This window comes from Pundamilia nyererei, unplaced genomic scaffold, assembly GCF_000239375.1.
Source record: "Pundamilia nyererei isolate P.nyererei 1_Seehausen unplaced genomic scaffold, PunNye1.0 scaffold00236, whole genome shotgun sequence".
Classification (NCBI taxonomy): Eukaryota; Metazoa; Chordata; class Actinopteri; order Cichliformes; family Cichlidae; genus Pundamilia; species Pundamilia nyererei.
Genome location: NW_005187637.1, coordinates 567,047 through 586,756, shown reverse-complemented (window position 1 = coordinate 586,756; position 19,710 = coordinate 567,047). Strand labels below are relative to the sequence as shown.

The window sequence follows — 19,710 nt, the reverse complement described above, 5'->3', positions numbered from 1 at the left end:
AACGCCAGATCTGAATTAGGGTGGGGGAGATTCAATTTGCCATGTTGCAAAGACAGCTTAACTTCTGTCTCGCTAGCCTGCGCTGTGCTCAGTGAATCTGCGTTCGACTACTCCGCCTAGGCTGCACTGTCGAGCGCAGATCCACTGAGCGCTCAACACAGACAGCATCGTCAGAAGAAAAGTTGATAAAATAAATTAAAAATTTTGTATTGTTCATACATATGCGTACCAAACCGAAAGCACTGTATCGAACGGTTCAATATCGATACAAGTATTGTTGCACCCCTAATATATATATACATACATTTTTTTTTAAATTTTATAGGCAGTCATGGACTCCGAAAAGTGTTCAACCAATTACTTTCACACCTCTGAAAATGTATAAAAATGTCTGTAATTTTCCTACTAATCTGATGAAACTACATTCTATAGAATTATATAACATTATTACAGCCAAGAAAAAAAGAAGTGAAAGTACATTATAGGACATACACATTTGTAAACTCACATATTACCTAGAGTATTTAACAAGAAGTGCCATCATATTTCAAAAACAAAAAAAACATGCAACAACTAGTACCAGTCCTTTCCAAGCAGGACGGCAGCTTCTTAATATGAAACGCCAAAACATTTTGACTTTAAAGCCGTAATAAACATCGCCACTATCCTTCATGTTCCAATCAGAGGGTAATTAGAAACAGCTTTAGGGAGTCGACCTCAGTAATGACCCTGCCCCTGCAACCACAGCAGGGGTCAGGCTGTATTATGGCAAACATTCATCAGTCTAACTGAATAAAAACCACATTCAGACACTGATGGTTACTGTTAGTAATGGGCGCACACTCCTCCCCCTCCCCCTTACAGAAACACAAAAACCAAGCTGACAAGGTTGCAGAGCACAGCAGCAATTGTCAGAATCTTTTAGCCAGAGCTCCCATGCAGACAACTACAGCTTACATTGTGCTGTTAGCAAAATAAAGATAACAACATTATCTTTTGGGGACATACTGAGAAGCGTGTCTGGCAATAAAAGACAACTTCAAATTTAAGAAATAGGAAATGCTTTAGGTACGATGTACTTGAAAATCTTGTTGAACCCCTGGGAGTACTAATCAGAACCTGATTTTGGTACCAAGTGAGCTCCAGCTAAAACCTCCAGAATATATAACAGACAAATTCACCTGAGTTAAGCAGAGTTAATCATTTCTTAAAATGTTATTTATTGAGAAGTCCCAGTGCAGTGGACAGGAAGCAGGCCAGAATTTGACACATTACAATCATTAGTAACACAATACTAAACTAAAATACACACAATCAGCAAAACGCATGACCACAGGCAAGTTTCAGTACATCCAGACCTGCTCAGTCATGCACTCCATGTGGAGACAGGCAGAAGAAGATTATGTAGAAGAGGAAATATGCCTGCTGAGATCATAATTATAAATCTATGAGCTGATTATAACTATGGTTACAGTTGGTAATCATCATCAGAGCTGCTTGTAGTACTGGTGATTAGAGGCATGGAAGCATGTCATTCAGTTAACAGGCAGCCCAGCTCTGTCCTGCTATGCTTGAGCAAAGAGGATCATGTTTTACAGTGGATATAGAGAATCTCAAGGAAGTAGTGAGACATTTCAGTTTTTGGAGCAGGCCTTGCTTTATTACTTCCATATGTAAACACTAGCAGAAACATGCATTGCAGAAGAAACTGTGACATAAGTCCTCTCCCACTGGCTTACTAAACGCAAAAGTGAAATCCTGCTGGTGATGTAAAAGCTCACCCTTTTGAGCCTCCTCGAAACGGTCATTTTCAGCCAGCCACTGGGCGTACGGCACAAAGACGTCGTTTTTGAACTGCGGGTGTTTCTCCACCAGTGAGAAGGCCTGAGACAGAAGACAGAAGAAGCATATGCTTGTGACTGCCTGACTTGTGTTTTTAGTCCCACATATAGAGAATAACACTGTACTCCCTGGCTATTTATGGCTCTACTTCACTTACCGCACATTTTCCAAACATGTTACCTTAAGTCCAAATACTTCTTCGCCATTATTTATTAGCCGAGAACAATGAAAATTGCATGAGCTAAATTGATTTCACACTCAATTAGAACTCCAACTGCAGGTCTCGTGCTGTTCGAATGACAGTATAAACTGTAAAGAGCTGCTGTAGTGCTTCGTGGACACATATCGCCTATCACGCTGACTAATTAGCTCAACGTCCTGTGGCAAAATCTGAGCCAAGAATCACACAGCAGTCATACCATACAGTAAAGGAGAACAAATGTGTGTTTCAGCCCTTTGAGCCCATTCATTTAAAGAAATACTTTGTTTTAAAGAAGAGTGGGAGCAGTGAATAGCATCCATATGGCCTATGGTGTAACTCAGTCTGTGGTGCCGTCTGGCTCGTCTTGGTGTCCACCACCCCGCCCCCTTGAAGCACATAAAGCCAAGTAGTTCTCTCAACCTCTGCCTCCCTCCTCTGCTCTTTCTTCTCTGTCTCTCCCTCTCTGAGGATTAAATATTCCAAGAAGACTTCAACAGACATAACAGCAAGAATCATGTGATCATAATTTCATGTTCTGTTTTTGGCTCTAGTGTTTCAACATGCAAATCGCCAATGTGCATCTCTGTAACGCCTTTAACTCGATTATAGACTGCAGATGGATTAAAGAAATGCAATATTTTCTTCTTGCCATGATCTGCCTTGATGGAGGAATTTGATTGGAAGCAGAACAGAATTTAAAGCTGATACTCTTTCACTGCAGTAGTGTTTTGAGCTTCTCACTAGCTAATCATCATGTGGGCATGGATTCAGAGAAATCCAAAGCTGGATGATTAGCTCTGGAGTGTGTGTGGCTCCAGTTTGTCAGTGTAGAAAGAAATCAGGCAGACATATTATCTTATTGTTTGCTTTCAGTTGTGGTTACTCTGACAAATAAAGTGGACTTTTCTGAGGATCCCTGCAAAATTGAACAAACCCCAAATATGGAGCAGTGTACTTTGTGGCTTATAGTGCAAGTGCCACAGCAGTTTGTTAAGTGCAGCCCTATATGCTTCACATTATATTTATGTGATTGTCTCAGGACTTTTTATATATATATAAGTTATAATAAGCTGAACAGGTGTGCGTAAGTGTGTCAGACCTCTTCCCAGTGCAGAGTTTCTACATGCAGGTGCACCAGAGCCTTCAAGTCCCCCATCTTAGAGTAAGTCTCTGAGGCATAGCCATGGTGTTTCAGCCTCTTAAAGTGGAGTGCACATTTTGCTAGCGGTTCGCGTTCAGCCTTGTCCAATTTACGGGCGATGTCGATCAGCCTGGGTGAGAGAAGACAGGAATGAGCACACAGAAAGAGGGCGGGAGAAGATGAACCCTGCTGTATCAAACTATGCTCGTGACCCCAGAAAGAATGTGAATCAGTCAGTGTCACGAGCTGAATCTGAGTCAGGCTAAAGAGCTCGGACTATGTTCAACAGCAGTGTCAGTTGCGCTGACCCACTGGTAGCACCACAGGACACTTACAGCGTGCAGAGAGTGGGTCAGATGGAGTCAGCAGGGAGTTCTGACATGCTCACCAGATATCAATTTGCCTGGTTTTCAACAACACAGACACACAACACACATTAACAATAATGGATGTATGATAGAACCTTAAAGGAGAACTCTTATGTTCCTTTCCAGCTCCATATTTTTATCCTTAGTCTCTACTAGAGCAGCTTTGCAGTTCAAAATAATCCTTATCTATCTAATAATAGCCATTTGTGCCGCCTCACAGCTCATCAGTTGTCTGAAATGAATGGTTTAAGACAAATTTCTTCCTTCTTTAAGCAGCAAGTGGGTGGATTGTTCACAATCAGAGTGGTCTCCCTGAGACAATCTTGTAAGGATACTGGTTCTCATTACTGCTCTTACATCTGTCAAACTGCCTAAAATAAGCAGTTAAAGCAGTTTGAAGTCTGAGCTTTTGGCTTATAGGGATTACCTGTACATATGCTGACATCATTACTATTATTATTATTATTAGTAGTATTAACTTTGGCCATGTTTACTGCAAGCATCAGCCATTGTAACAGTATATATAACGGAAGATGAAGAAAAGCACAGTAAGTCCCATTTAATGGCAAGGTATTTGTTTCTGGGAACATGTTTAGCCCTCATGGCTTCCCCTTCACATATCTGGCTCTAATGGCCTGTGACTAAGACTCATGACATTTACTGGACGTTTATTATTGCTTGTGCTATTAAATTAAAACACAAACTGCAACTTAAACTTCAACAAGTCAAATTAGGAGTCTCTGTATCTAAATGGACAATGCTGCTCTGTTATTGTATTTTGTCCCATCATCATTTCACTAATGAGAGAGCACTCAAATAAAAATAAAAAAGGAATAGGCTTTATTGTAATCTTTTTGGTCTTGAGTAATAGATCCCCAGGTTTTCTGACGTTTTCTTTGGATAATGGCTGCTTTAACACTCATTTTTAGTCAGACCTTGTGCCTGACCATTTTCAGAGGAATGTTTTGCTTTTTTATTGTTGTTGCTGTTAAGCCAGTTAAAATCTACCCATGAATCATTCTAGATTAAAAACAAAAGCTATCTAACTCATGGGATCTACATCTACACATAACAGACAAATTGAAAAAGAACCCATGTTAAATTGTACCTTTAGGCACTTTGTTACTAGCAGCCTGTTGCAAAAATACTACATTTCTTCCCCATTTATTTATTTCAATCTATGAAAGAAATACTAAATATAGCACCGTTTGTCAGGGTGATTCCAAAGAGCTGTTAGACAAAGAAATTGGCATATCTTAGCACGGTGTGCCTATCCTTGAAAAAATTTGAGGATACTGGACAAGTGGACAAAGAAGAAGCAGCAGGACTGAAAAAAATACTACCGGTACAGTAGATGAACAGTATTTGAAAGGCATGTTCTTATGAAACAAGAAACAAGTTCCGCAAGAACCTGAAACTGGACCTGAGAAATGTACCTGACAAGATCTAGAAAAAGACAATATATGCCAAACTACACAAGAACTGGACTGAAAGTCAGTGGCAACAGGTTTTATGGAGTGATGAATCCAAATTTGAAATCTTTGGTTTAAGTCATCGTCAGTATGGCGGGATCGTCAGAGGTGCAACAATGTGTGTTTACAGCCATCTGCAAAACATGTTGGAGTCTCAGTCATGGTTTGGGGCTGCATTTCAGCCAGTGGTGTTGGGGATCTTGTCAAAACCGATGTAATTACGAGCACAGAAAAGTACAGTCAGATTGTGATCCACCATGCAATTCCATCTGGAAATTATATGATATGCAGTAACTTCACTTTTCAGCATGACCATAATTCCAAGCACACTGCCAATGCAGTAAAAGCACCTGAAGAGAAAAACACATATTGGAAGACTATCAGCCATGGATTAGCCTCCTCAGAGCCTGGACCTCAAGATTACTGAAGCAGTGCGGGATCAGCTTACACGGAGAATAGAACAAAAGGATGCCAACATCCAAAGAAGAGCTTTGATTGTCCCTCAAAAAGCTTGGAGAACTATTCCTGAAGACTACTTTAAGAAATTACAAGAAAAGAAAAAGTAACATGGGGTAGGTGGCTCAACAGTTTTGCCAAACCTAGAAACTAAGGTGATGGAGAGCTCTGAGAATGTATGTAATGAACATTTAAAGCATATTAACTTATTTTTCTTTCTGTAAAGCTTTGAAGCAGAAGAACTAGATCTAGGATAAGTTTATATTATATTTCGAAATCACACACATATCAAAAATGGTCGTTTTAAAGAAAGTTAAACAGGAGCAGCAGGATTTCAAAATGTTTAAGAGAGAGACTGACACCTACATGTCTGCCCAGCCGTGTTCGCCTATAATGTCTATAGCTTTGAGATGTTCTCCTGCTGACAGGTACATCTCTGCTGCTGCCCGTGGCTCCCTGCTGCTCTTAGCCCAGTCTGCCTGCTTGGTCATCAGCATCCGAGAGCTCTTTGGGTCTGTCACTCCAACAAACTCCTGCAGCAAGAGAGAGGAAGTTTCAAACTTTACATCACATTCAATAATTAGTAATTAAGATGGGCAACAACCAACAATGTAATGTAATGTCCAACATAGAGCTGGGCGATATATCGAGTTTTTAAAACATATCGATATATTTTTATACGAGATATAAGATGTGACAATATCCTTTATATCGATATAGACTATGTTACGTTATAATTATAGTTGTGGAGCCGCAGGTTTGCCTCGCTTTCGTCCACTTTTGTCTCTAGGCAACGTTACTCCGCCTCGCCTTCACTGAAGACAACTCCCCCTCCTACCCCATCGCTTCACGTGCAGGCAGCGACAAGACGGACACGGCAAATCCCCGTTAACGAGTTACTGCGCATCGCCCCATGCGTGGGGCTGGACGGCGTCAACGTGCTAACGAGCTAAACATGCTAACGAGCTAACCGCGCTAACGAGCTAACAGCGCTAACCCTAAAATCCTTTCATTCTCTCAAAAATTGATAGCGCGCCTTATGTATGAATTCTGGTTGTGCTTGATGGCCGCGAACCGATTTTATGTGGAACACGGTGCTCAGCAATCTGTCAAAAATGTTTGAGTACGACTTTGGTAAGCTACGGAGCTGCACCGCTTGATAGATTGTCGGCGCATTACGGCTACCGAAGAGCTTCGCGGAGTGATACGTACTGTGCATCAACGTAATATTACCGTACTGTGTGTGTATAAGGACCATAAATGGCACCTGTAAGAGCCGTGGTTATGAAGCGGATTTCAAACTCCAGGCTATCAGTCACACAGTAAAACTTGGGAACAGAGCAGCTGTGAAATCTGTCTGTCTTTGTTATTACGCTCAGCGTCTTTTAGTTTACATTTGTTTAGCACAAAAACAACCTTGTTTTCTTTTATTTATGGAGCATTATTATTTAATGAATGCTCATAATTTAATTTTGAGTAATTTTTCATGTACATCTGTGCTGTATGTTAATAAAAGTGCCTGTGTGACATCTGGGACACAGCTTTGACTAAGAACTCTCTTTTTGTTCTTACTTTATGGCTTAAAAATATATATCGAGATATATATCTTATATCGCCATCCAGCTAAAAAATATCGAGATATGAATTTTGGGTCATATCGCCCAGCCCTAGTCCAACAGTTTATCAAAAGCAGATTCCTAACAGTAATCTGAAAGGAGAGAAAGAAAAGTCCAGTTCAGATGGGCAGAACCATGTGGGTCAAGTGTGAGACAGGAGGAAGCGAGTCACACAAACAGCAGGCAGCTACAAGGCCTTTCCCTCCGGTGTCCATTCTACCTAAAACAAACAGCCGGAGGGACCAGATGGCCACACAGCCACATAAATATACAGCAGCCACATCAAACACACATACAATCTGATACAAACTCAAGCACAAATATACATGAACGAGTCATGGCTGTGTCATCTGCTCCAGCAATGCGAATGCAACGGTGATGATCAAAAGTGGGGGCACCGCATGTAAACATAATAAAGCACGAATTTGTCTCGGCTCCAACTGACCCCCTCATCAAAGTGTTCGTGTAGGAACAGACGCTGGCTTTATTTCTCTCCTTTTGTGCCCCACTTCCAACTGTAACTATATGTCGTACAGGGATACGTGTGTAAACGTTGGCCATGCGTGTGCAGATCAGATGATATATGTAGAGATTCTGATGATATATGAGGAGATGAAAGACAGACAGTAAAGGGGGGGCTGTCTGAACACAGTGCAGGGCCCCAATTTGGCATAACTGCACATGCTGAAGAAAACCATATGCTCTAAATCCCGAAAACATGCAATGCTTCGCAGGTGTTTTTGTCTGTATCGATACAATATCTTATATGTAAGAGCATGTGTTTTAGTCAGTGATTTAATCACCTTGGCGTAGTCGAACATGCGCAGGTCAGTGTACATGCTCAGCGCTCTGGATTCGTGGCCAGTACGTTTGTAGAGCCTGGCTGCCTCGTGGAATTTCCCCTGGTAGGCGTAGACGTCTGCCAGAAACAGGTCATTGTCGTTCTCACCCCGCTTCTTCCTCTCCTACAAATCAGTCAACACAAACACTGAGTTGGGTGCAAAGACTAACAGTCACATATATTAGCATGCACACACACACACACACACACACACACACACAGAGTTATGCATGTGGCTTTGCATACACATAGAGTTACACAAGACTGAAGGGTGTTGAATCTTCACAAACCTCTTCTGCCATCAGCCACAGAAATAACAAACACCATTTTTATTGAACGAAAGAAACACTTCTTTCCATATATAATAATTTTACTGACAAAAACAGACTGTCAAAGATGAACATTTCCACATTTCAAATAAGAACAAGCAGAAACACCCAAGCCATAACAGATTCTGCTCCGCTCAGCAAGCACATTGTTAAGGATTTGTGCATATGCTTAGCTGTGCGCTTGCATGTCAGCGCGGACTCAACTGGAAAAGGTCACTCGGGATACAGGTTCCTCCTTTGTTTGAGGTTTAGGTCTAGTTCAGAAAAAAGCCTTAGAATTACTGACATTATTGTATGATGACAGTAATTATGATTCACTATTTAATGATGTCAGGATATACACTAGCCAGGGAAAAAAAAAAAAAACAGAAAACAAAAAAGAATTATAACCAAATTAGGCCTCTGAGGACTTAGCATTACCTCAATGCTATTGATTAGTTCCAGGTAGCGCAGATCTCGGATTCTAATGAAGGCCTGAAAAGGTGGAGAGGAAAGATTTAGTATAATTGCGTCTGAGAATCTGTTGCTTTGTGTTCTTATTTGCATTACTAGCTTCTTAAAAATTCTTCATCAGACACTGATTAAGGATGTGGCTTCACTGTTGATTTGGCTATCTTGGGTAATGTCCATGTTTTGACGTTAAGTGGTTGCAGTTAACATGATGAAGTGTAGGGTACTGTATATTTCTATTGCTCATTTTACTAGAAGTAGTAAATTGTGAAGGATGGTAAGATCTGCCTTACTTAATCAAAACAATGTGTGTGTGTGTGTGTGTGTGTGTGTGTGTGTGTGTGTGTGTGTGTGTGTGTGTGTGTGTGTGTGTGTGAGAGAGAGAGAGAGAGAGAGAGCTGACCTTCTTGGCAGTCTCAAAGTCAAGTCCCTCCAGGGCTTCTGTGGCCAAATCCCTCCAGTCACTATCTGTCACACCCAGGCAGGCAATCTGGTAGGCCTCCTTAAACATCTTCCTCTCCAAGTACTGGTACATGGGTGCAGACTGGCAGGCCAACAACATCACAGTTAAAAGCATTATAAATACAAATTTGTGGAAAAGAATGGCCACAAACCAATCAATAAACAGAAACAAAACATCTTTACGAAACACTTTTTTTTCCGTAACTGATATAAATTGCATCCATATATATCATTTCTTTCTTTGTAGTACAAATAAATACCATATTTATGATAAAAATGACCAGGATCGTGGCACGTGTTTCTGCAGACATGTAGAACTAATGCAGAGCAACAACGGAGGAAATTTAAAGGTTAAGCGCATTTCGCTGGGACGCATTTCGATGAGTCACAGTACTTTTAACAGCATATTGTGGAAGAGAATGAAAAATATTACTTCTTTAATATTTAATATGCTTTAAAAAGCGTATAACTCTGTGGCATTATGAACACTAATATAACAGCCAATACCAGGGTAAGGGTAGAGGTCAAAAGGTCAAACAGAGATAATATACTGAGATTTGAAATTTGACATTTGGAATTTATACTTGATACAATTCCAGTTCATACGAGCCCAGTTTCATAAAGACTAGATGAATACTTTAGGAAGTATTAGAAATGACCTAGTAACATATGATGAAAAGCAAGAACCATGTAACAATTTTAACCATCAGTTTCAATTTCACACAAAATTACTACATTTTGACCATTTTTATTTCAGAAGTATTTTGGCTACAGACCTGTGCCACCACACGGAGCGCCATCACTGCTTCTAGACATGAGCAGCCTGACAAGATAATACCCACCTGCGGCACCTCCACTGCAGACATGGAATACACATGGAGGCAGAATATCTTGGAGCCATTGTAGCCGACCATAAAGCCTTGCATCTTCTGCTGGTGTACAGGGAAGTTGCAAGCCTTGATATTAAGGTAGCCATTCCCAGAGAAGCACAGCATGTCCTCACACTGGGTGTTCCAGGCTACACTATTGGCATTAGGCTCCTGTAAGGAAAGCAAATGCAAGTACACAGGAATAATGAGGTCAGAGGTGACTGTGAAACACATACAAGTCTGGGCTATTGTAAACCTGTTCCTGTATTTAATGCAACTAATTGAGCACACATCACATGCTCGTTTCCATTTTATTTCACTCCACTGCATCTCTGAAATGCAATTCAAAGCCCGCGAAGCTAGGTTCCTTCGTCACGCCCTTTCCACTGCCTGCTGACCTGAAAAAGTAGCTCTTTACTCTTGATGTCATAGACAAGGAGAGTGTTATGCTCATCCACCACAGCCAGTTTATTGCGGGAGGCGCTCATGTCCAGGCAGCGCACTGACGTTGTTAGCTTCAGCAGTGTGATGGGAAACGGGTTGTCAACAAATATCTTTAGTATCTGCAAACAGAGAATAGAGAATCAGTTGTGTTGTAACTGGCTCCAGTAACAGATATATCCAAAAAAAAATGCTTTCTTCATTAGGACAGCAGTTTCCTTTATGTTCAAATTCCAGGAGCACTGGCATGTGAGCATGACTCCCACTTCTGTGGTTACTTTGTGTGAGAATGGATCTTCTTGGAGTACTCACAGCGCCATTCTTTAACCCTACGAGTAAACCCTCTCTGCCTGGTGGACCACCAATCACTTTGATGTATCGAATTAGAGATTCCATCACCCATTCCTTTTCCCTCACACTGTTGAAGGACAGACACTGGAGTCTCTTCTCCTGCAGAAGAGCAGAGTAAGAAGGCTGAGGCTTCAATTATATTTGACAAATGGAGCGCTGACTGGTGCAGCATTGTCAAACGTTTCTGTTTTCATCATTTCACAGTGTGTTAATCTCATCCTTTAAGCAATTCAAACATACTCGTAAATGTCTCGCAAATCCTAAACACAGTGCTCTTTTAAGCATCAAAAGGTGTTTAAAGAAAGCAATGCCATAAAGATTAACAGTGATTTGATTTGACAGTGACATATACAGCACAGACCACATGAACACAGCCCGTTTATATGGTCTAAAAGTTCTTTTAGGCATGAAACATGAGTACGCCTGATAGAGAGATCTGAAGCACCTCTGTCACACATAGACAGATTTAAAAGGAAATAACCGCCGCATTACGGCCGCTCCTCCTCCCTACCAGACTGTCAGACACACAGAGACAAGAAGCAGAGAGCAAACCCAAGAGACATCCACTGGTTCAACAGACTATGGTGCCTTCCCCCTGATTCAACTGGCTTAATTTATCCAGTTTGAAGATGGTTGAGAAAGGGAGAGAGACAGAGCACATGCACAGCTGGAGTCTTTTGCAAACTAGGCAGAAACATCTGGGGGAACAGCCATTCCATTTCTGGACTGTTTGGGCTTGAAGTAAATGTCTAAACATTGATTTACTGTGCTTTCATCGTATTAATAGCGCTCAAATGTCACTGCAGCCTCTTGCACAATCAAGTGTGCATTAGTGTAATTCACAAAGAACAGCAGCTCCACTGGAGACCAGAGGAAGTATAACTGAAAGAAAATACAAATACACACAGGCTCTGGCAGACGCAAGCAACTTTAAATGAATGTTTTTGTATATTTTGCCACTACAAAAAAAACTGCGGACCTCTATCTCTTCTGACCTGACACAGAATGATATGTTGGGAGCAGACGACCAGCAAGTTGCATTCAAACTTCCTGCATATTTTCTCCTTGACGCGGTAGTGCATGTCTGAGGAGTCGTCTGAATAGAGCTCGTAGATGAGGATCTTCTCGGGCAGCTGGATGGCAAGGCGGTTTCTATAGATGGCGATCTTCTTCACGAGCTCACGACACTTGATCCTCACTGAGGGGAAGAAAAAAATTGAGATAAATGGGACAGGGTAGTCATGAAAGGAGGGTGAGGAAGGTTTAATTATCTTAGCCGATGCATCCTGTTGAATAAGTTTGCCCTTGGTTTTTTTCCTTCAAATCTTCCTCCCTCGTTGGTGCGAGGAAATTAAAGACTGTCACCTCTCATTTAAATAGAAAATCCTATTATAGCAAGATGTTCACCAAAACATTCGATATCTACTCATTAAAAAAGGCAGGCCATCTGCCCTTACATTAGATTAATTTGAATAATATGACAAGAGGAAAATGACAGTGAAGTTTATCTCCCCAAATGCTGTCTGCATTGCTTTGTTTGATCATCTCACTGTGAAGCTGCAAGATGTGCAAACAATTATTTTGACGAGGCATCACAATAGCTAGCCTATCTTAAACTCAGAAGCCTGTACACCAGAGCAAAAGCGCACCTTTTTGCTCAGTGATGAGGTGCTGGACAATGACATCAGTCATGCTATCTCTGTAAGCATAACGATCCTTGTAGAGGCCATGAACTGTACTGAAGATAAGTTGGTAGCAGGCGATGGTCCCATCCTGGCAGCCCAAAACCTAGGTAAGAGACAACAATGTAGCAGTACATCCCATTAACACTTCTAAAAACAGACTGCGAGAGTGGGAAAATGTTCCTGTTGTTAAAGCCTCTACACGGCAGAACTGAGAGAATCTGCTAGCAACCAAATCTCTCCTGTCACTTTTAGTTAAACACAGTGAAAAGAAAAGCGGGGAAAGTGTTACTTTAAAATGAAACGGCTTGTGCATCTGTGCAGTTAAGGAGGCACTCTGTTAGAGGATCAAATGTCACCCTAAATGTAACGTCAGAGCTCTGAGCGTGTTGCATTTTATTCTTGTTCTTCTATCACAACACTTAAATAATGGCGTATGTCACAGTGAGAGCAATTTCTCTAGATATATGGCTTCACAAGCTGTGGACCCACCACAAAGTTGGAGTCAGGCTTAACCCGGCAAGTCCACACCCAGGAGTTCTGCTCTCCGACAGTTCCTAGCCGCACACCATCTTTTGTGTAGAGGGACGCCTGTTTATCAGAGCCACCCATCACTATATACTCGCCCTTAGAGAAGTAGCCGACGCAGCACGGGTCATAGGTGAGAGTCCTGTCTTTTCCAATCTGAGAGAGACAAAGAGAGAAAAGGACATTAAAAATAAAAATAAAACTAGCATTTCTGCAGTTATTGCCCAAGGGCCCAGGCCGGCACTCCCCACTGTCTGGGCTTGCACACTTCAAAGTCCTCAGTATTCAACCAATTCCTTTGAGTGTTCGATGAAAAGCCAGACAAAAAAGAAAGTGTTTCTCTGGTTTAAATAGCCTCCTTTGTATCAGTCTTCAAAGTCCATTTGCACAACATCATATCAGGTCGCCCCATTTGGTACATCTGGTTTTCCTCACTCTGGGATAAAGCTTCCCTGACGATCCATAGTTATTTTCTCTCATTGCGAACAATTCTTGGTGTTGTAATCAAAACAGCATGTTCAATAGATAAATAGGCCAATGACAAAATATGAGCCTAAGGCATAACGGCAGAGTAATGAACACTGCATATTTGTCTATAATTACGATATCGCCCACTGGGAATTTAGGAGGAAGGAGGAATTGCGAAGGGGGCATTAAAGCATAGCAGGACCACTTCCAATGTACTGTTATGGTTTCAATAGACCCTGACAGTCTGATTAAAACAGGAAACACTCCATAAAGAGTTTTAAATACGTTATATTTTGAACAAACAGACTCAATTTGTGATGTTGCCGTCGTAGTGCTTTAGCAAGTTAGAGCACATATTACTGACAGTGTTTCAAAATGTTCTAAGTCTTCTGGTGTTTTCCCATGAAAATGTGTTTAGTCATGCATGTGTTTAGCCTTTTCAACAGTTAAAAGTAACAGAGAAGATAGATTAGAAACAAACATGTTGCGATAACAAGATACTGTATACACTGTATAGATATTACAAATCACCATGGTGTCTGTACACCCACGCAGGCATGATCTGGTGTCACCGTGTGGAATCAATATTTTTTGAGATTTTGTGACAAAGTGACCAAGCTATTCGAGCAACTAAAATGAGCAAAAGATGCTTAATTTTATACGTGACTACTTTTTTTGTTTTTTAATTGGTCTTTTTGTCTTAGGACTCGCCCAGCTTTCACTGCATGACAGCCACTTGATAGCTTGGATAAGATTCAGCTCCTTCCCATGACCCTAAACTGTTTAAGCAGTTAAGAAAATGGATAGTGGACAGTTCTTCTTGTGTTTATCATACCCACACTGTTTCTTTTATCTATAATAGTTAATCAAAAATTTTCTAAGTTTGTGGTTTTTAATCATTTTTATGCAAAACTGTTGCAAGTTAGCGCCATCGGCAATCGGTCAGTGCAAAACAATACAATGTACTGATGACAAGTGGAAAATTACAATAAACTCAAAGCCTATATCATTACAAAAATATACATATGTTTCATTAATGACCCCCTATCCATTACCCGTAACATACCAATGGGCCTGTTCCAAGTCAAATGACCAATCCATAATAGAACATATCAATATATAAAGACTAAATGCCCTCACTTGGCTACTTAATGGTAACACCACTGGACAAGCCTAAAGGTTGGGATGGAGGGGAATGTCTACAGAAAGTAAAACTGAAAAGTTTATTTCAAAACTGAAAATAATAAGTCCACAGTGTCTAAATTAATAATTTCACATTTACTTTTGGATTCACATGGTACATAAAAACTCATGTTCTGTGTTTGATTCTTCATCAAGCACAACCTCATCTTTATGTGGAGTGTATCTCTGTGTCTGAGCTATTCAGCCATGACATGATGATTAGTAAGTTACCAAATACATATTAAATACAATGCCATACAATATGATAGTTTATGGTAGGTTGTGACATTCACCTGTTTTCCACTGAGCTGATAAAAGGAGAGCTTCTGACCCCAGTCTGCCACAGCCAGAATGTCATTGTGCTCATCCCTGTGAAAACACAACAAAATGACTACAGACATAAGCATTAATCACAAGATTCAGCACTGATGAGGCTTCTGTCATTTAAGTAATGATGACAGTGAAAAGCAGAGCAGCCAACCTTCAGCTAGGGGACACGCCGGTCACTCTCTCAGTGATGCAAAGTAATGGATGCAAAGCCTTTTAATGTTAATTTTCCAGAACTGTTTTAATTCAGGACAGAATACAGCATAAACCCATGTACCTCTGCATCTATTAACCCTGAATCTCTGGCGGCTCTAGCAAACGCTGTTCCCTGATTGACCTCATGTTTTGACCACAATTTGATTACCAACTTTCCCATATGAGGCAACCCAGCAATAAAATCTCTACTGTCTTTTATGGCTTTTATCTTTATCCTACTTCCCGCATCTTTTCACCTTTGTGTCGTCTTTTTCCCTTAATTGACCTGTTCTGTGGTCCTGCATAGTTTTCATTGCTGTACTCTCTGCTTTGGCTGTAGGGGGAATCATAGAGCAAAGACAGCTGTTCCCAGGCATCATAATTCAGTCCATCATTGAGAAAGGTCCACCGCTCACTGGTTGAACACTGCCACCTGCTGGCCCTACAAAAACTACACCTAAATAAGAAATCTAATTTTGCACAATTTGGGCTCAAAATCTTGGAAGGACAGACCAAAAATATACATGGCTATGTGTTAATCTGTGGAGACATCCGTCCATTTCTATAATAACTTAGGACTAACTTGGAGGGATTCCAGGCAATGGACCAGATAGGAGAAGAGGAGCCACCTGGACGCTCTATTTTGACCTTCTCCTCCCCATTTTTGTTCCGAATGCTCACCACTCCATTCATCATACCCAGAGCAAGGTATTGCCCGTCGTTTGTCCACCTGCAAGCAAATGATGCACAGCAACATAAATGCACAAATGAAAATGTACTGCTGCTGCATAAACGTTGCTGCTCCAGACTTCACTTACCCACAACATGTTATTTTGCTGCTCACTTTATGTTTGTTTACAGATTTTTGCTCTGGAGACCACAGGCCTAAAAATATGAGAAGTTTGAGATGTTTAATTTCTCTATGTACTTACATTAGGTCACATTTATCAAAGTTCTCCACTAAGGTGCACTCACCAAAGTCACCAGATGAGCAGGAGGCAAGCTGGTGAGTGACTGGGTTGTAGGCAACACACTGGATAGAGTCATTGTGACTACAGATAAACAAATAAAAGAAAAAATGATGGAGGAGTACAGACTGTGCACCGTGGTGTAACACTACAACTCTGTAATACTAAAGCAATAAGTAAAAGCGCTGCTTACGTATATTTTAAAATACCCTCCAGTTTAGAAGTCCAGATAATAATGCTTTTGTCTGCTGACCCTGAGGCAAATCTTTTACCTGCAGAAGAATGCACTACTGAGTAAGAATTAAGAACAAAAATAAGATGACCGACACAGAAAAATGTAGTGAAAATCAATTTAGTACCATCTTTGGCATAAGCCACACAGTACACTATGTCTTTGTGTCCTTTTAAAGGCTGAATAATACTGCCATCTGTTGCATCATAAACCTGGAACAAAAAAAGAAATAAGGTGAAATTGAGTTGAACGATGAAAGTATTCTCTACATGTTTGCATTTTTAGGCTAAAGAAAACAGAAAAGCCTTACCAGGACACGAAGCCCTGCAGCAATTATGAGTTGGCTACCATCTGGTTTGAAGGCAAGGTCATAAACGCTGCAGAAAAAAAAACAAAATAACAGATCCGTGTTGAAATGGTTTTTCAATAAATTGATTAGTTCACGAGCAACAGCTATGAGGATCCATTCATCACTGAAATCATATAATGGAGGTTCCCTGTGGAGTTTTTGAACTCTGGCAATGCCATGGAGGTGGATTTTACAAGGACGTTATTGCTGTCTGCCAAAGTGCACACAGGGAAGGTTTTGCAACCCTCCAACTCTGTTGAAGGTTTTGGAGGAATTCACAAACTTATGAGTGAAGATTAAGCTAAAACATGTCACTGCAACACTGTGAATTAGTAGATATGTTGTTAAGAAATATGAAAGAAATATTAGAAATATAGATGTTAAGAATTCTGGTGTAAAAAAAAAGGATAAATAAATAAAAGCACTGAAAAATCTGGTTTGTATGAAGAGGGAAAACATTCAACAGTTTTGCTAGATTGCAAGGATGCACACAATCTGTTTCGGTGTGAAAACACTCACTGTGAAGCATGGAGAATAATGGCTTCCAGTTTCATAAGTGTGAGAATTTGCAAGTGTCCAATGTTTCTTTAATAGGTTCTTTCAGCTGCAACCTTATTTCCCAAGTGGTCACCACAGCAGATGGATCTGCATATTTGATTTGGCACAGATTTTATGCTGGATGCCCTTTTGATGCAACCTTCCCTCCCTGATCTGGGGTTTGCGACTGGAATTAGGAGTGAACTAGCTTGGGACCTCCAGTGTCTTCTTTCAGTATTGAATTAGGGAATTTCTTTAATATAGCACACTGACTTTTTCTCTTTTTTTCATTTTGGATAGACCGAATAAACAAAAAAAACCATAAAATTCAGAGTTTGAGGAAAAAGAGGACATCTTTAGCAAGGACAAACAAGTGCAAACAACAAAATCACACACGCACACACAAAACATACAAAAAATGTTTGCATCTAACAACAAGGAAAATCACGCGTCTCCATCCACTCCACCCTGCGTGTGCTCTCTCCTCCACCTCTTTTGTGCACTGTCTGTTGTTTTGGATGGTTCACCCCAGATATTTAAATTGGTCCACCTTAACTACTTCTGCTACTTGAAAACTTGTCACCTGTCTCCCTCTCATTCACACACGTATTCTGTCTTGCTTCTACTTTCATTCCTCTTCTTTCCAGTCTGTACCTCCACCTTTCAAAGCTCAAAGGGGCTCAAAGACAATCCCTGATGTAATCCCACCCTCACCTCGAACCCATCTGTACCACACAACTCCCCACTGTTGCACTGTCCTATTACATGTGCTGCACCACCCTCACGTACTTCTCTGCAACTCCTGGCTTCCTCATGCAATACCACAGTTCCCTTCCTGACAGCTTATCACATGCTTCCTTCAGATCCACAAAGACACAGCTCAAGTCCTTCTGACATTCCCATACTTCTCCAATCAACACTTTCAAAGCAAAATTCCCATCTGTAGTGCTCTTTTGTGGCATGAAGCTGCTCACTGATCATTACCTCACTCTTTAAGCTAACTTCAACAACACTTTTCCCCATAGCTATGGTATGGCTTACGAGTTTTATCCCTCTGTAGTTACTGCACACTTGTTCTTAAAAATCAGTACCACTTCTCCATTCTTCAGGCATCTTCTTACGCTCAAAGACTGTGTTAAGCCATCTGATAAAAACGTTCACTCTTTTACTTGACTATATCTGGATCAATTGTACTTATATGCATAGAGTTTTAAGCCAGGAAATTAAAACCTTTATAAATAAAATGAATAAAAATCCCTAGTGGGTCCACTGGGGGTAGGGACACCAATAGGTGTCAAACTTTAGATGGACTGGACTATGTCTTTGTCTAATGTCAAAGTGAAAAATGTGATTGATCTGTGGCTCAAAATTAATTGAATCATACCACCAAAAAAAGTTAACTTCCATTTATGCATATAAGAAGTTGGAAATATCTCATTTAAACTACAGCATGTTTTTATTAGAAAACAAATAAAGCTGTTAAAATGTTTCAAGTGACTTCTCAGCATTATTAACATATCCCACACTGTCTCACTCAAACACAGTTATCATACTAAGTATATAAAGTCCTGCTTTTGCCTTTTTGGGGAGTCATATTTTTTCTATCCAGATACAACCATCTATCCAAGATGACTCCTGCAACATATCAAGTATTGTAATTTGATTTGATCATAATATAAACTTTTTAGTGGGCATTAGAGTATTGTGAGTTACTCTGTGATTTCCATTCTCCCTCTGAAACAGCACAAAAGCATCTCTCCAAACACCTACTCGGATTTGTTTTTTCGGGAAGTCTGATCTTTTAAATGCTGGAGTAAACAGAACTACCTTAATTCCTGACAAGAATGTAATGGGAAATAATGGAAAATAAGTTAATACCTTATTTAAAAAGATTGTTTAATAAAAAAATATGTTATTAGGAGCACGCAATTCTGCACAGCACCCGTAAAAAACCCGTAATGAGAACTAGAAATCATACGTCTATGATTATATCGGTTACCAAAGAACCATCATAAGCTACTGTACTTATTGAAAATACATAATGCACGACATCTAATATGAGAGCGATTTGAAAGATGGTGATAATTGAATAGCCGCGATGCTAAAGCTAGTTAGCAGGCTAACACTAGTTTACATAGCAACCACCGTTGCTAACCACCTAGCGTTACATCTGAGCATCGGGACGAGGCTGACAGCGCAAACCTAATCACCCAGATTCCTACCATTGCTCACGGATCGTTTCCTTCCATGCTAGGACGGCTCTCATTTCCGCTCTTTAACTGAAAAAAGCACCAAAGGTTCTTTTTTCAACAGGTTGCTGCAGTTCGCTTGGTTATTTTTTCACTCTGTACCGTTTCTTGTAGCGAGTAGCTCGCAATGCGCAGACTCGCACTTGCTCGCTA

At 40.5% G+C, this 19,710-nt stretch overlaps 1 protein-coding gene across 1 annotated transcript in view; it reads right to left on the bottom strand.

Moving 5' to 3' along the window:
• The window catches only part of ift122 (intraflagellar transport 122 homolog (Chlamydomonas)), a 26,115-nt gene extending 6,522 nt beyond the window's left edge, over positions 1–19,593 (bottom strand). Inside the window, exons 1-20 of the mRNA XM_005749083.2 lie at positions 19,531–19,593; positions 16,733–16,799; positions 16,550–16,634; positions 16,384–16,462; positions 16,198–16,274; positions 16,041–16,107; positions 15,806–15,952; positions 14,994–15,069; positions 13,015–13,206; positions 12,490–12,628; positions 11,836–12,038; positions 10,802–10,939; positions 10,447–10,611; positions 10,022–10,219; positions 9,121–9,261; positions 8,688–8,741; positions 7,901–8,062; positions 5,848–6,014; positions 3,144–3,315; positions 1,782–1,884 (exon numbers count right to left, since the gene is read on the bottom strand). Of these exons, the coding sequence (XP_005749140.1) occupies positions 1,782–1,884; positions 3,144–3,315; positions 5,848–6,014; positions 7,901–8,062; positions 8,688–8,741; positions 9,121–9,261; positions 10,022–10,219; positions 10,447–10,611; positions 10,802–10,939; positions 11,836–12,038; positions 12,490–12,628; positions 13,015–13,206; positions 14,994–15,069; positions 15,806–15,952; positions 16,041–16,107; positions 16,198–16,274; positions 16,384–16,462; positions 16,550–16,634; positions 16,733–16,799; positions 19,531–19,574 (2,476 nt within the window). The 5' untranslated portion in view covers positions 19,575–19,593. The remainder of the gene's footprint in view (positions 1–1,781; positions 1,885–3,143; positions 3,316–5,847; positions 6,015–7,900; positions 8,063–8,687; positions 8,742–9,120; positions 9,262–10,021; positions 10,220–10,446; positions 10,612–10,801; positions 10,940–11,835; positions 12,039–12,489; positions 12,629–13,014; positions 13,207–14,993; positions 15,070–15,805; positions 15,953–16,040; positions 16,108–16,197; positions 16,275–16,383; positions 16,463–16,549; positions 16,635–16,732; positions 16,800–19,530) is intronic.
• Positions 19,594–19,710: the final 117 nt, after the last annotated feature.